This window comes from Sorex fumeus, unplaced genomic scaffold (assembly GCF_029834395.1).
Source record: "Sorex fumeus unplaced genomic scaffold, SorFum_2.1 ptg000218l, whole genome shotgun sequence".
In the NCBI taxonomy this organism is placed as follows: domain Eukaryota; kingdom Metazoa; phylum Chordata; class Mammalia; order Eulipotyphla; family Soricidae; genus Sorex; species Sorex fumeus.
Genome location: NW_026606275.1, coordinates 634,352 through 649,860, shown reverse-complemented (window position 1 = coordinate 649,860; position 15,509 = coordinate 634,352). Strand labels below are relative to the sequence as shown.

The window sequence follows — 15,509 nt, the reverse complement described above, 5'->3', positions numbered from 1 at the left end:
CTGGATGCAGCCTGGCGCGCCCAGGGCTGGGGACAGCCGGCGCGTGCGTGGACGCGTGTGGCTCCAGGAGGCAGGGCCGGTGCTGACCCGGGCCCTGAGGAGGAGGCTCGACTGTCCCTGCCCTTGACACTCGGGCCCGGAGGGATCTGCGTGGAGGTGCTGTTCCTCCAGGTGAGAACGGCAGGAACGGGACTAAAAATAGGTGCTTTCTCCTGAGACGGGGAGGGGCCGTGCACTCCTGATATGGGTGAGGGAAGCGCAGGAATCGCCGTGGGGGCGGGGCGGGGCTCGCTGGGCCTCAGCTGACCCATGTGGGGAGCGCCCGATCGCGGGGGACATGCCCTCTGGACTCCTGCCCGCGTGGGCAGCCCGTGGGGTATGTGACACTCACACTTGAGATGAACACGGGAAACTCGAGGGCCAGTCGGGGACCCAGGGACAGGCAGGCAGGAGGAGAAACGACGGGGCCCAGGGGCCCGAGGCCCCACCGCATGGACCCTTCCTGCTCGGACAGAGCCGCACCCACAGACCCGGGGACCAGGGGGACAGGCTGTGCCTCAGTCACGGGGTCTTAGGGGTGCCCGAGCCAAGCTCAGGGTCCTGGGAGCCCTGCCGGGACCCTCAGTGCGTGGGCTGGAGGTTCGCTGCAAAGCCCCAGGATGTTCCTCAGCCCTGCGGGGCCGGACCCCCAGGCTGCCCCACCGTGCTCAGGATGGTGCAGTCTGGGTGGTGTCCCGTCCCGACCACGCCCCGTCCCCAGGATTGGGACTAGCCTCTGAGGGGCGGGGGAAGATGGACCAGAGCCGGGGCAGGGGCAGAGCTGGGGTGCAGGCGGCCCGGGAAGGCTGGAGCAGCCGGGCAGCCCTCGACTCAGGCCCCCAGCCCGGGACACCGCAGGACCCCCACCTCCAGCTGCATGGTACCCGCGCCCGTCTGCTTGGAGACCAAAGAGAACCACGCCACGAGAGGGGCCCCAGCAAGCCAGAGAGGAAGGGAGAGAGAGAAGGCAGGAGGAGGGAGAGAAGCACCTCGCAAGGGCTGGAGTGACCAGAAGGGCAGCGGGAGGGCGTCTGCCTGGCAAGCGGCCGACCCGGGTTCGATCCCCGGCATCCCATAGGGTCCCCTGAGCAACCAGGAGTGATTCCAGAGTGCAGAGCCAGGAGTCAGCCCTGAGCATCGCCAGGTGGGACCCAGACACACACACACACACACACACACACACACACACTCTCTCTCTCTCTCTCTCTCTCCAACACCGGAACCCTCTGCTGGAGAACTTTCTGGAACGGCAGGCAAGTGCCACCAGCAGGACGTCAGGCTGCAGACGGGCCGTACATGACAAATACATGAGCTCAGAAGCGCTTTGCAAACACGCGGCGACCACGGGCTGAGTCACCGGCTCCTGTGGCGGCTCCTCGCCAGCTGTGCGGGGACAGGGCCAGGGGCGCCCCTGGCCTCCCGGGGACGGGGACGTGCGCGCAAGGGGGGGCCGTCTGGGGGCGCTGCGGGGGCTGGGGGAGGACCAGGAGGAGGAGGGGGAGGAGCAGGGAAAGGGAGAGAGGAGGGAGAGCAGGAGGAGCAGAGGCTCAGCTCTTCCAGCAGGGCCAGACAGGCAGCCCGGTGCTAAGGGAGTCACACCTGGCTCTGTGCTCGGGGTCACTCCCGGCTCTGTGCTCAGGGCTGACTCCCGGCTCTGTGCTCAGGGCTCAGTCCCGGCTCCGTGCTCAGGGCTGACTCCTGGCTCTGTGCTCAGGGCTCAGTCCCGGCTCCGTGCTCAGGGCTGACTCCTGGCTCTGTGCTCAGGGCTGACTCCCACTCTGTGCTCAGGGCTGACTCCCGGCTCCGTGCTCAGGGCTGAATCCCGCTCTGTGCTCAGGGCTCAGTCCCGGCTCCGTGCTCAGGGCTGAATCCCGCTCTGTGCTCGGGGCTCAGTCCTGGCTCTGTGTTCAGGGCTGACTCCTGGCTCTGTGCTCAGGGCTGACTCCCACTCTGTGCTCAGGGCTGACTCCTGGCTCTGTGCTCAGGGCTGACTCCCACTCTGTGCTCAGGGCTGATTCCCGGCTCTGTGCTCAGGGCTGACTCCTGGCTCTGTGCTCAGAGTCACTCCTGGCTCTGTGCTTGGGGTCACTCCTGGTGGGGCTCAGGGGCTGGAACTGGGATCGGCCTCACACAAGACAAGCCCCCACCTCTTGACCGTGAAAAGGGACCAACCCCATGGAAAGAGGTCACAGACCAGCGGCGACCTAACCCAGGGGGAGGCAGGCACAGCACAGGACACCGCGGCCAGGGAGGCGCTGAGTCCCCCACGCTCGCCCAAGCCAGTGCGACCAGAGACACTCACACTTGAGATGAACACACTTTTTTTTCTCTTTGGGTCACACCCGGCGATGCTCAGGGGTTCCTCCTGGCTCTGCACTCAGGAGTTACTCCTGGCGGTGCTCAGGAGACCATATGGGATGCTGGGAATCGAACCCGGGTCGGCCGCGTGCAAGGCAAACACCCTCCCCGCTGTGCCCTGGGTCCCAGGGCTGGCGTCGAGCATCCAACCCAGACAGGCCGGCAGAGCCACAGGCTCGGTGCCCTCATGAGTGGGGTCAGTCACGTCCCCCTGGGGTGTCCAAGCACGGGCAGGCCCCAGCCAGCGTCGGAGGACACGGAACCTCAGGCTCGCGGGCCCGGCGATCGGGGAGGGCGGGTCTGGGTGAGTCTGGCTAGGAGCCACCAGCTTGGGGGGACCTCGGAGAGTATCCCCAAGGTACCCAGTGGCCCTGCACCAGCCCGGGCCCCCGGGGATCTGGGCACAAGCACGTGCGGCGCAGGGGCCCTGACCTCTGTCCTCCGGGTCAGCTGCCTCCTCTCCGGGGCCTCAACAGTCTGGCCGGACTCCACAGCCTGAGGAAGAGTGGGCGCCTCACCTGAGGGACAGCGCAGAGGAAACCCCCCGCCCAGCTCAGTGACCACAGCCCCGATTCCGTCCTCCCCATCCACCGTCCACCGCCCTCTCTGCCCCTACCCCGCGGGGCACAGCCTTGGGGACACTGGGCTGCCAGGAGTTCTGGGCACCAGGTAACATCGCAGGCAGCGGGAGCACATGGAGGGGAGGCCCCACTCTGGGCAGCGGACCAAGCTGCCAGGCTTCGAGGGTCCGGGCGCTCAGCTCACACACACAGAGAACGGGGCCCGACCCCCGGGGCGCCGTGTCCACACCAACACGCTCCTGCCCACAGCCCCACTGTCCTGCCACAGCAGACGCGTCGTTCTTCCTCGGCGGAGACCAGGGCAGACACACCCACAGGATGCTTGGACACTGTCAGCCCCAGCCAGAAGCCCCCGTGGGGACCCGGCTGTCCTGACTCAGAGCCTGGAGGTGGCGGGGGAGGCCCCGGACAGAGAACAGAGAATCACTGACTGGCACCTCCTGGACATTTTTTTTCTCTTTGGGTCACACCCGGCGATGCTCAGGGGTTCCTCCTGGCTCTGGACTCAGGAGTTACTCCTGGCGGTGCTCAGGGGACCACATGGGATGCTGGGACTCAAACCCGGGTCGGCCGCATGCAAGGCAAACACCCTCCCCGCTGTGCCATCTCTCCAGCTCCTCCTGGACCCTTTATCAGTCGGGTTTTGAGGCTGCACCCAGCGGTGCTCGGGGAGCACTCCGGCGGGGATCAGGGGCCACAGGAAGGGCCAGAGACGGAGTCCGGCCTGCGCTGTGCCCCCCAGACCTGTCCATGGCTGCCAGGAGCCCCCACAGCTCAGGATCCCCCCACCGTCCTCAAACGGTGACTTCACGGCTGCCGGCTGCCTTACTCTGCCGGGGGTCGGGGCTGGCGGGACGCGGCGGCGCCTCTCGGGGGTCTCGGAGGGGAGCTAGGAAGGAGCCCGGGGAGAGGAAGCCGGCCGCAGCGTGTAGCACAGGGCCCGGGCTCTGACCGGCTGAGCTGGCCGGCTGATAGCGGGGACCTTGCCGGCAGCTGCGCACAGGAAGCCGGCAAGACGGTAAACACGGAGCAGCAGCCCGCCGACCAGATGGAGGGTCAGCGCCCCAGGCTGGGCCGCGCCACCGGGTCACGAGAGTGCGGGGGGCGGGGGGGTGCGCTCCTCCGATGATGAGAAAACAATCTGAGCGTGAAGTCAGCGCTATCGGGCGAGGGTGCCGCCAGCCGGGCCGGCCCTGAACCTGGACTCAGGAAGGCCCCTCCCCGCCCAGCCTGAACCTCACTCGGCAGGAATGTTGGCAGGAGCCGCTGCCAGCCGGCCAGCTGGGACCGGGCCTGCGATACCAGGCCGGCGGGGATCGTCAAGGACACCGATGTCATGGCGATGAGCCCCCCAGGCCTCTCCCCCGCACGCGGGCAGGCGGGGGTCAGTGCCGCTGCTCCCTTCCGAGCTGCCGCCGGGGCAGTGGGTGTTTACAGGCCCGCCCGGGGCGGCGGTCCAGACAGAAGCTCCGTGAGGGGAAACCCGCAGGACCCAGCCGGGCTCCCGCCTGCCCCCGCGCTGTGGGCAGCTGGGCTGGTTCCTCCTGGCCTGGCCGCCAGCCCGCTGGGCCCAGCCTCGTGGCTGGAGCATCTCGCTCTCAGCCTGGAGGGAACAGGTGGGATTCTGGTGCCAGGGCCTGTCCGCTCTGAGCTCGGTCGCCCGCAGGATCCGTCTCTGCCCCGAGGTCACACAGGAACACAAGCCCCACCCTCACGGGGTCTCAGCACAGGGAGGTGCCACGCCCCCAAGCAGCCTGACAAGGGAAGAAAAAGCAGCCGGCGACAAGCTTTGGCCCCGACAGGCCGGCCCTAGCCCTGGCCCCAGGAAGGTCCCGAGCGTCTCTGAGCCCCACGGGCCAGACCAGGACAGAGTCCTCAGAGACGACTGTCCCCGCTCGGCTCCGGCCCCTTGGAGGGGCAGGAACCCAGGCAGCACCCCTGACCCGCACCGGCCCCGGGACCCCCTCTGTGCCCTCACGGCGAGCCCAGTCCGAGGAGCAGAAAGACGCAGGGAGGAAGCGTGGTTGAGAGCCCCGAGGTTGTTTTGTGTTGGGTTCGTTTCCGACGTCTGTATCGCAGGAACCCTTCCTCCCCGCTAATCGCACGGAAACGGGCCCAAGGAGGCACCAACCATGACTCAGCACATTTAGCCCCTCGACCTGAGCAGCTGAGGGGGGGGGGAGAAACAGCCACACAGGCCAACAAGGCTCTCCGCCCTGCGCGCTGAGCTGAGGAACAGCTGGCGACATGTTTTCCGTTCAAAGAGTTTCCACATTCCTGCTGAGAAGCTCTGCCGGAGACACAGAGCCCAGAAGTGCACTGTGGCCCCCAGCGTCTCCAGACCACTGGGAGGGCTCACAGCCTGAGCGGCCGCAGCAACCAAGGCAAGCGCCAGACGGGCAGCCCCCATGAGAGGCGGTACCACGGAGCCCCTGGCCTCCATGAAGGATGGTACCACGGAGCCTGTGACCTCAAAAAGAGACAGATGGTACCACGGAGCCTGTGACATCCATGAGGGATGGTACCATGGAGCCCATGATCTCAATGAGAGGTGGTACTACGGAGCCCGTGGCTTCCACGAGAGACAGATGGTACCATGGAGCCTGTAACCTCCATGAGTGTTTATATCATGGAGCCCGTGGCCTCCGTGAGAGGCAGTACCACGGAGCCCGTGGCCTCCATGAATGATGGTACCACGGAGCCCGTGACCTCCATGAGGGATGGTACCATGGAGCCCATGATCTCAATGAGAGGCGGTACCACGGAGCCCATGGCCTCCACGAGTGACGGTACCATGGAGCCCATGACATCCATGAGGGATAGTACCACGGAGCCTGTGACCTCCATGAGGGATGGTACCACGGAGCCCGTGGCCTCCATGAGAGACAGATGGTACCATAGAGCCCGTAACCTCTATGAGAGATTATACCATGGAGCCCGTGGCCTCCGTGAGAGGCGGTACCACGAAGCCCATCCTTGTGAGCAGCAGACAGCCTGCTGGACCCAGCCACAGATACGAGGTGGGGATCCTCCCTCTCCTTCCCTCTTTCTTCTAACTCATGTTCCTGGAGCGACTTTGTTCGGAGGTTGTCAGTGTTTTTAGGACGAGGAGTCTCTTGTTCTCTGTCCTAACACAAGCTGACTTCCCCTGCTTGTCAGTGGAGGCTTCACAGAGCATTCACAGAGCACCACCTCGGTAATTCAAGTCGAGTCAGCACGAGATGAGCTCTCACAGAGCCGCTGCAGTTCGCGCCAAGCCCACTTGCCTTGTGGGCGTGATCACAGGGGGTGCAGGGACGCACCACCCCCCGCCCTCCCTGCTGCAAACCCACCACCCGCTGAGCCCGGGCAGAGCCGGTGTGCCCTTCATTTCCAAGCGGCCGGGAGTGTTCCTCTCCATCCCCGGACTCTGCCCCCCGCGCATCAGGGGCAGAGGGTCTCAGGCTGCGCCCCCCGGCAGCTCCGTGAGCTCAGACTCGGGGGAAATGCTCGCTAGCCATAAGCACGGCCCAGGAAATAACAGGGTAGCGTGGTGGCAGCTGGGGTAGGGGGTGGGGCGGCGCCGTGAGTGGCAGCACGTGGCTCTCCGGGCGGCCAGAGCTCGGGCCGGAAGGATATCCAGGCTGCTGCTCTCCAAGGTCACGCGGGTAGCAGCCCGTTTCCCTTCACATCAGACGCCCCACCAGTGTGATGGCAAGTGGACGAATGCCAGCTTACACCCTCCGGCACAGCCGGGCCCAAGGGGCAGGGAGGCAGGTGGGCTCTCTCAGAGAGCCCCTCTGCAGCCCAGGGTGGCCGGGAATGAGCTGCCCCCCCCCGTCCCTTACGCCCCGATGGCTCTGCCCGCCTCTTGCTATTGCTGCAGGACCTTTCTCACCTGGGTCCGGGGCTGTGCGGCACAACTGTTCCAGCCGAGACCCCCATAGCATCCCTCTGAAGTGCATTCTCCCCTTCCTGTGAGCTCCCGGACACGAATCAGCAGACGTGATGGATTCGGCCTCTCGGGCGGGAATGCCCTCGGACCCGGGACCCCTGATGCCCTCCCCAGCCCCTGTCTGCACGTGGGCAGGAGAGCTTGGCCTCGGGGTGTGGCGATTCGTGGCGGGTCCCAGAGGCTCTCCCGTTCCCTCTCCAGCGACCACGGCGTGTTCCGGAGTCAAGCGAACACTGATGCGTTCCTTGGGAACTTGGCGTGAAATGTTTTCTTTGTCTTTTTTTTTTAAAAAAAAAAGAAATCTCTGCCGAAGAATGAAAATAACCCGGGGGAGACAGTGCCACCGTCAGAGGTGCCAGGCCTGGCTTGCGCGGTGAGGACCTGGAGGTCGGGACGCTCAGGGCCAAGGACAGGGGGCTCCAGCCCACTCACCAACACCCCCTGCCAAGGACTCCTGGCCACCACCAGGACCCCCCAGACAGACCCGACCTTCCAGCTCTCTCTGACTTGTCCTGCCACGGGACCGCCCTGCCTCTGCCTCTGCCCGCCACCCCCCTTCAAGCTCAGCACACACTGAGCACAGGGCAGCGAGGCTGCTGGGTTCTTACTGTGAGCGGGCATACTCAGTAGCAATCAGGGACTACTCCTGGCTCTGTGCTCGGGAGTGACCCCTGCCAGTGCTCGGGGGCCCTGTGTAGTGTCAGGGATTTGAACTGAGGTCGGGGGGATACAAGGTCAGTGCATTGACTCCCGTCTGATCTGAAAGGGCGGATGAGGACTCCTCTCCCTCAGCTGGTACTCTGCACCATGAGCGTGGCATGGAACACTCTAGAAGCTTTCAAAGCCGCAGGAGCCCACCCTCAGAGACTGACCACAGCCAGCAACAGCCCCCCTCCTGGCTTCCAGGGTGGGCAATTCCCAGGCCACCACTGGGGGCTCCCGGCAAGCACATGGCTGTGGGCACCCACTCTGCCCCAGAACGCACCCTGCCCCCCTGAGTTCCCTAGCCATCCCCAGAGGAGTTCATGGACAGCCAAAGGGTCAGCGCTCACAGCAGCTCTGCCTGTCAGGGTCCAAGTAAGTGTGTGTGGGGGGGTGATTCCCAGGGGTCCATCCCAAAGCAGGGGGCGGGCCTCCCCGCAGGGGGCGGGCAGGAGCAGCAGAGGGTGGACCCGCACACGGACACCCCAGCCTCTGCAGGACACTTCCCTGGAGGGCGCTGGGCCTGGGCTACGGCCCCAGCAGCGTCCTGGGACTCGCCGCGCGGGGAGGGTCCAGCTCAGGCACTTCCCGGCGCGGCGCGGCGGGGCGGGGCCCTTCCTGGGCGGCGGAGCCCGCAGCATCCCGGACGGGACACGCGCGCGCGGGTGAGAAGTCCCAAGGCCCGGGTGAGGGGGGCCGCTCCGGTGCCCGCCCGGGCGGCAGAGACCCTCCCCCGTCCGCGCGCAGCCGGGGACAGGCGGTGTCCGAGCGGGCCAAGCGGAAGGCGGCCGGGCCGGCCCCAGACGGCCGGTCTGCGGCGGCGGCGGCGGCGGCGCCCGATTTAGCCGCGAATTTCCATCCTGTCGCCTGGCAACCGGCTGCGACCAGCTGGGCCCCGCGCGCGCAGGGGCAGCGGCGGGCGCGAGGGCACGTGAGCGCGGGCCGGCGCTGCCCACCCTGGGCCCGGGCCGCGGGTCCCGCCCCCCAGCTCCCGGGGGTCCGTGCGCCACCCTCGAGTCCGCCGAGTCGGCGCGGCGGGCAAGTGGCGCGCGCGCGGCCGGGGCGCCTCCGCCCTCGCCGCCCCGAGGGGACGCGCGCCCCGGGCCGGGCGCCCCCCGCCGCTCCTGCCCCCGCCCCGGCCCGCGAGGCTCACCCAGGTTGACGAAGCTCATCACCATGTCGGCGTCCTGCAGGAAGGCGCTCCCGTGCGCGCCCGCCGGGGAACCCGCGCGCACCAGCCCGTGCCGCGCGCGCTCGGCGCCGTCGGCGGCCGCCAGGCTGCGGTACAGGTCGAGCATGAAGCGCGGCGCCGAGGGCAGCGGCCCGGGGCGCGGGGGCGCGGGCGGCCGGTGCGGGAGCCCCAGCACCGCCAGGATCTCCTGCTGCATCTCAAGCTTCTCGTGCGTCCGCAGGCGCCGCGCCGGGGGGCCGGGGGCGGCGGGCGGCGCGGGCGGCGCGGGCGGCGCGGCGGCCAGCGCGCCGGGCAGCGCGGGGGGCGCGCAGCAGCCGCACAGCAGCCCCCACCACCAGCACAGCCAGCGCGCGCGGCGGCCCGGCGCCCGCATCCCCGCGCCGCCCCGCCTCGGCCCGAGGCGCCGCTCACGCCGCCCCGCGCATGACCCGGGCGGGGGCGCGGCCGGGACCCGGCTCACGTCGGGCGCCCCGGGGTGCCCGGCATCGCCCCGCGCGCGCCCGCCGTGCCCCGCGCCGCGCAACTTCTCCCGGCGCAACTCGGGGCGTCCGCGGGGCGCGGGCCGCGACGGGCCGGACGGTCAGCGCCGGGCGCCGCGCGGGCAGCTCGTGGCAGGCGCGCCACGGGCGGGCAGGGCGGGCATGCGGGCACCGCGGGCAGCTCCGGGCCCCGGCAGGCGGGCAGCGCGGGCAGGCGGGCGGGCACCGGGGCGGCTCCGGGCGGGCGCGCAAGGCGGGCCGCGCGGGCAGGCGGGCGGGCACCGGGGCGGCTCCGGGCGGGCGCGCAGGGCGGGCCGCGCGGGCAGGCGGCGGGCACCGGGGCGGCTCCGGGCAGCGCTGGCGGCTGCGGCTGGCGGCACCGGGCAGCGCGGGCACCGGGCAGGCGGCACCGGGCCCCGCGCGCTCCCCGACCGCCGCTCCGCCAACGTGGGCGTCCGCGCGCCGCTCGGCAGGTACCGCTCGGGCCGGGCCCCGCCCCCGCCGGCCGGACCCGCAGCGGCCAATGGCGAGGCGCGCCGCCCGCCCGATTTGCATAGCCCCGCCCAGCGCGCCGGGACGCGCCCCCGCCCGAAGGTCGCGGCCCCGCGTGGGGGGCGTCGGCCGCGTGTCCGCGCCGCGCGCCCGGCGGGCTTTGATGCAGGGCGACCCTCGGGCTCAGCCCAGAGCAGCTGCCGCCGCGGGGCGCCCCCGCCGCGCCCCCGGGCCTGGAGGCCGGGCGGGATTCTCGGCCCCTTCTCCGCGGGGAGTCGAGCCTGGCGCGGAGTTTGCTTTTAAGGGTTTCCAAGGCCGATTCCCCGCCTCCCCCTCGGGCTCCCTCTGCTCCCTCTCTCCATCTACCTCTCCCTCTCCCTCTCCCTCTCTTCCTCTTTCTCTCTCTCCCTCTCCCTCCTCTCTCCCTCTCCGTTTCTTTCTCCCTCCCTCTCTCTCTTTCCCTGTTTCTTTCTCCCTCTCCATCCCTCCCTCCTCTCCCTCCCTCTCTCTCTCTCCATCTCTCCCTCTCCCTCTCTTCCTTTTTCTCTCCCTCTCCCTCCTCTCTTCCTCTCCGTTTCTCTCTCTCTGTCTCTGTCTCTCTCTGTCTCTCTCTCTCTCTCTGGGAGCAGAATCGCCTTGCATGCTACCTTAAGTTTTGGGGGGTACAGTCAGCATCAGTAGAGTGAAGTTCACCGTGGAACTTGCCCCAAAGAAAGGTGCCCCCCTCCTAGAGACGCTCCTTCTTCCAGGAAGACTTCCTCCCTCCTTCCTCTTCTCTCCCTCTCTCTGGTCTGCTCAGGTCGCCTTGACAGGACTGAGAGGTACCATGTGGTCCACGCGGGATGAAACCAGGGCACAATCCCAGGGGAGCCCCTGGGCTCAGAGTCCACAGAGGACCAGGAGTCTCTGAGCAGACCTCCCCCCAGCCCCGCGCTCTGAGTCCCTGGTGTTCCGGAAGGTTCCCTGCCCTGCTCTCAGGGGCTGAGAGTGGCACAGCCTTCAGCAGCCGCAGGACTCACCTAGAAGTGGAGTCCCAAGGGCCTGCGGGGTCTGGGCCCTTGAAACCCAGCGTTGCCTCCACCACATACTTGGAAGCACACGTCGCACACTCCATACACATACACACAAGTACATCGTTCATACACGCACACATGTGCTTCTTGTATGGCGTTGATGAGCCAACACTATCCTAGCTTGCAGCTCACAGCCAGGAGAGCTGGGTCTCAGTGAGTGCCAGTCATTTGGCCCCCACACATCTGGCCCTCCCCACCCCTCACCCCTGCCCCACCTGACACACCTGCCTGTCGATCTGCCAGAGGCGCCGGTGAGGGGACAGGCGGGAAAGACCAGGAGCCCTGGCAGAAACGCTCCTGACACCTAAGTGCCCAGACGCAGGACTTGGCTGTGCACCGGGCATGCAGCCGCATGGTAGAGCCACGCGTGCACACACGGCGCGTGTTCACATAGTTGCCAAGCGCACACACAGCACAGCTGCATGCATGTGCATCGGGACGGGCACACGCACGCTCTCTGCATGCACACACCACACCACACACGCACGTCGCACTCACTGGGCTGCCGTGTCTACACACACACACACACACACACACACACACACACACACACACACACACACCGAGCAGCCTCCCTGGGTGTGGGCAGGGCACACGGGATCATAGGGCACGGGTCTGAGTGGCAGCTGGCATGTCTTGCACACGCTGGTCCCGGTCCGTCCCGGCACTCTCCGGCAGCTCCATGTGGCCCGGGCAGCCCCACAACATGGGGCCTGAGCTGCACCGCCCAGTCGTGGCCTCACACTGACGAGCCAGGAGCACGGGGGGTCCCAGGCTGCCCACTGGTGGGTGAGTGAACACTTGGCAGCTGCTGGGAGGGGGAGGAGTCCTGTCTGCAGGGCAGGGGAGGGCTGAGAGCAGCGGCTTTCCTCAGCCCAAGAGGGGAGCCTGGGCCAGAACACGGGCAGTGGACAGGCCCGGGCGGGACCAAGGGCTGTTTCCCGCTCTCTGATGACCCTGGGAGACAGCCCAGTGCCCCTCGGGGCCCCGAGACGGCAGAACTCTGTGGGGCCCCAGCCACCCCCGCCTCCGCCCTGTCACTCCCCCGCTGTCCCAGGCAGGGCTGAGGAGGCAGGGGCAGAGGCAGCCTGTCGCCCGCGGGAGCTGCGGGAAGGCTGGACCCTGCCCCGTCCCTGCCACCCGCCTGACCTTCATCCCTCACGGCCCCCTGCAGGACAGGCCCAACCCTGACCCAACCCCAGGCCCTCGGCCCACGTCGGCTCTGGGAGCATCTCCCGTGGGAGCTTCCCCTTCACTAACAGGCCGGCCGTGGCCTTGGGCTGTCCGGAAACCGGCGTCCACCGTGCCGGGGGCTTGGGGGTGGGCCTGCAGCACGAGGGCACGTGGGGTGAGAAGGGCCGATGGGTGGCATTCACCCGCTCCCGGCCCTGCCACGGCTCCCAGCACCCGCCCCGGAAACTTTTCAGTTTTGCTTTATTTCATTCTGCTGTTTGGCTTTGGGTTCACACCCCACCGTGCTCAGGGCTCACCCTGGCTGTGCGCTCGGGGATCACCCCGGAGGGGTTCAGAGTCGGTCCGTGCGAGGCAAATGCCTTGACCCCACTTGAATGTCTCCATCCCGGTTTCCAGTCCAGCTGCTGCTGGTGACTTGCCCCCCCCCCCCAGTCTCTCCCCTCGCTTGCCCCGCCCAGGAGCCGGTCCCAAGACCCTCCCCGGCTCCCCACTGGCACGCAGCACCTCCCCGGGCTTTCTCGGACACGCCATCCCACGAACTCGGGCTACCGCCTCCAGGAGCTCCGCGGCGCCTGTGCCCCAGCCTTGAAGCCGCGAGACAGACCCCAGACACCAGCTTTTGATCGCGAAGACTGGGGCCAGGGGGCGCAGGCTCTTAACACGGGTCTCTAAACAGAGCCGTTCGCTCAAAACTCTGAAACACCCACTTGGAGCCGAGTGGAAAGGAGAGACCTAAGTCAATGTTTGCCAAGCCGAGAGATGGAAACGGGCCGAGAGCAAACACCTGGGAGGCGTCTCCCCAGCCGCACGCGTCCGTCCCCGCCCGCCCCCCCAGCCCGCACCACTCACACTTTCCTCACCAGCGGGGGCGCTGAGCCCTGCACGCACGCACGCGGCGATCACATTTTCCGACTCGTGAAGGACACCTGCTGGCCGGGACGGCTGGAGCCCGAACCCAGAGGTTCCCATGGGGCCACCAACAGCCGAGCGGGAGACGTGCACCCACAGCTCCTGTCTCCCGGGCACGTGTCCCGACACTGTCCCCCGCGTCAAACTTCGCAGCCTTGGGGACTCCCGGCTGTCGGCTCCCTGAGGGGCCCCTGAGGAGAGGCACGCAGACTGACTGGACGTCACCTGCGCGCAGAGCAGGGCTCACGCGCATCCCTGAAGAGTCAGTCGGGCCCTGTGGAGGGGCTAGTCCCCGTGGCTCCAGGGCCTGAGACCCCCCCTCCCAGGCCCACCACCCCCGGCCCCGCGGCCAGTGCCCAGCAAGGGTCACGAGGACGTTCCATCACACAGGACACTGTCCAGCCTCCCCGCCCACTGGTGGTGCAGGGAAACTGCACACAGTGGTGGAATCACGCAGCAGGAGCCCAGGCATCTCCCGGAGGGCGGGCGCAGGGGGTGGGTCAGCTCAGGCGTCTGCTTCTGCCCTCTCTCCCCCACTCACTGGCTCACTCCCTCCCTCCCTCGATCACTCATCCACTCACCCGCTCACTCATTCACTCCCTCTCTCAATCACTCATCCACTCACTCCCTCATCCACCCCCGCACTCACTCACACGTTCCTTTGCCCCTTTGCTCATCCCTCATCACTGGGTCTTCACTCTCACTCATCCAGTCTCTCGGGGCAGATTCCCAGTGCTTTGGGTCCCCGAGGGGGTCAGTGTGGGGAGGGGGTCAGGAAGGAGAAATGGCCAGGAGGGGATGGGTGGAGCAGTACTGCAAAGGCCCTGGGGCCCAAACTGGGGGAGGTGGGACTGGGAGAGGCCCGGGGGCGTGTGAGGTGATGCGCCCAGGAGACTGGAGGGCCTGCTTGGGAGGACGCTGCTCACGGGGGAGGGGTCAGCACTGGCTGCGACCTCCGACCTCCGGGGCTGCTTTGAAGGTGACACACGACCTACTGGCTCAGGCTCGCGTGGGCTTGAGGGTCCAGGCGGGGGGGGGGCGGGGGGCATCCAGGGCAGAGAAGAGCGTGTGGGGGGGGGAGGCAGACCTGCTGGGCTCCACCCTGGAGCTGCAGCAGGCGGCGGCAGGGGACAGGGCTCTCCCTGGCCATGGAGTCCCTCTCTGCACCCTGACCAGAGTCCAGGGGGACAGTGAGCGTTGGGCCAAGTCTCTGCCCAGCAGAACCACAGCCGCCTGCGGGCCCCGTGGCCAGCCCTCGCCGAGGCCCGAGACCTGGGCCGAGGAGGCTAATTTTAGCCGTGACCTCTCCCTGCCCAAGTGTGTACCCTCGGCGCTCCCATAAGGGGACTTTCATGCAGAAATAGCACGGCCACGGCCGGCGCCCAGCCGAGTCAGGGCCGCGCCTGCCCGCGGGCTGAATGGGGCTCTGTTCGCTCGCCTGGCCGCCTGGCCACCTGTTTCCACCCCCCGGACAGGCCGGGGGACGGGCCGTGCGGGGTGACAGAGTCCCGGGCGGGCCCCACACTGCAGGGAGGTGGAGGGCACGTTCCCTTGTTCCCTTGTTCCTCGCTCTCTCTTCATCAGTCTCTTCTCCTTCTCGCTCTGCACTGCCAGGGACGGACCCCCGGCCCACCCCTGCAGGGCAAGCCCTCCCGCCCCGGATGCTGCTTTTATTCAACAGGGTTGACAACCCTTTGCACTGTCAAGTGGAGAAAGCGCCTGAGAACGTGCCGGTCTGTATTGTTACCTTGGCGCTCTGCCTTTTTCCTCTGAACCTTCCAGGCGCCCGTGCCCAGGTGTGGGGTCAATTCAGACTCACCCGAGTACAGCACAGCGAAGAGGGCACTGGCCTTGCACACGGCCGAACTGGGTCCCTTCCCTGGCATCCCAGAGGGTCCCCTGAGCACTGCCAGGAGTGATCCCGGAGTCAGAGCAGGGGTGAACGCACCACGGGGTATAAGCCAATATCAAAACAAACAGAAAACAAGTCCCCAATCTCAAGGAGGGCCCCAGATGGGATTGCCAACACTCTGAGCTGAGCTGTCATTACTTCCCAGAGGACGTCGGGGGGAAATGCAGGTCCCTAACAGCGTCCCTCAGAATCCCACCTTAAAAAAAGTAAAAAACCACCATGTTCCCTTTATTTTCTCTAGAATTCAAGTACAACTACGCACTGTCCTCCCATTGTTCACCGATTTGCGCGAGTGGGCCCAGTAGCATCGCCATTGTGAGCCTTGTTGTTACTGTGTTTGGCATCTCGAATACGTCACGGGGAGCTTGCCAGGCTTTGCTGTGCGGGTGGGATACTCTCAGTAGCTTGCTGGGCTCTCTGAGAAGGGTGGAGGAATCGAACCCGGGTTGGCCAGGTCGGCGGAGTGCAAGGCAACTGCCCCACCCACTGTGCTATCGCTCCGGGTTGTATAAAGTACAACTGTCAAACACTGTCCTCCCGTCGTTCATCGATTTGCTCGAGTGGGCCCAGTAACGTCTCCATTTTGAGACTTGTTGTTACTGTGTGTGGCATACTGAATACGTCGCGGGTAGCTTGCCAGGCTT

The 15,509-nt window shown here is 67.2% G+C and overlaps 1 protein-coding gene across 3 annotated transcripts in view; it reads right to left on the bottom strand.

Moving 5' to 3' along the window:
• BMP6 (bone morphogenetic protein 6) overlaps nt 1–9,216 on the bottom strand; it is a 29,553-nt gene extending 20,337 nt beyond the window's left edge. The window contains exon 1 of one of the 3 annotated variants that reach the window (XM_056108501.1): nt 8,768–9,216. In XM_056108501.1, the coding sequence (XP_055964476.1) occupies nt 8,768–9,179 (412 nt within the window). In that variant the 5' untranslated portion in view covers nt 9,180–9,216. The remainder of the gene's footprint in view (nt 1–8,767) is intronic. The other 2 variants (XM_056108502.1, XM_056108500.1) reach the window with 2 other exon arrangements.
• Between the last annotated feature and the right edge of the window lie 6,293 nt (nt 9,217–15,509).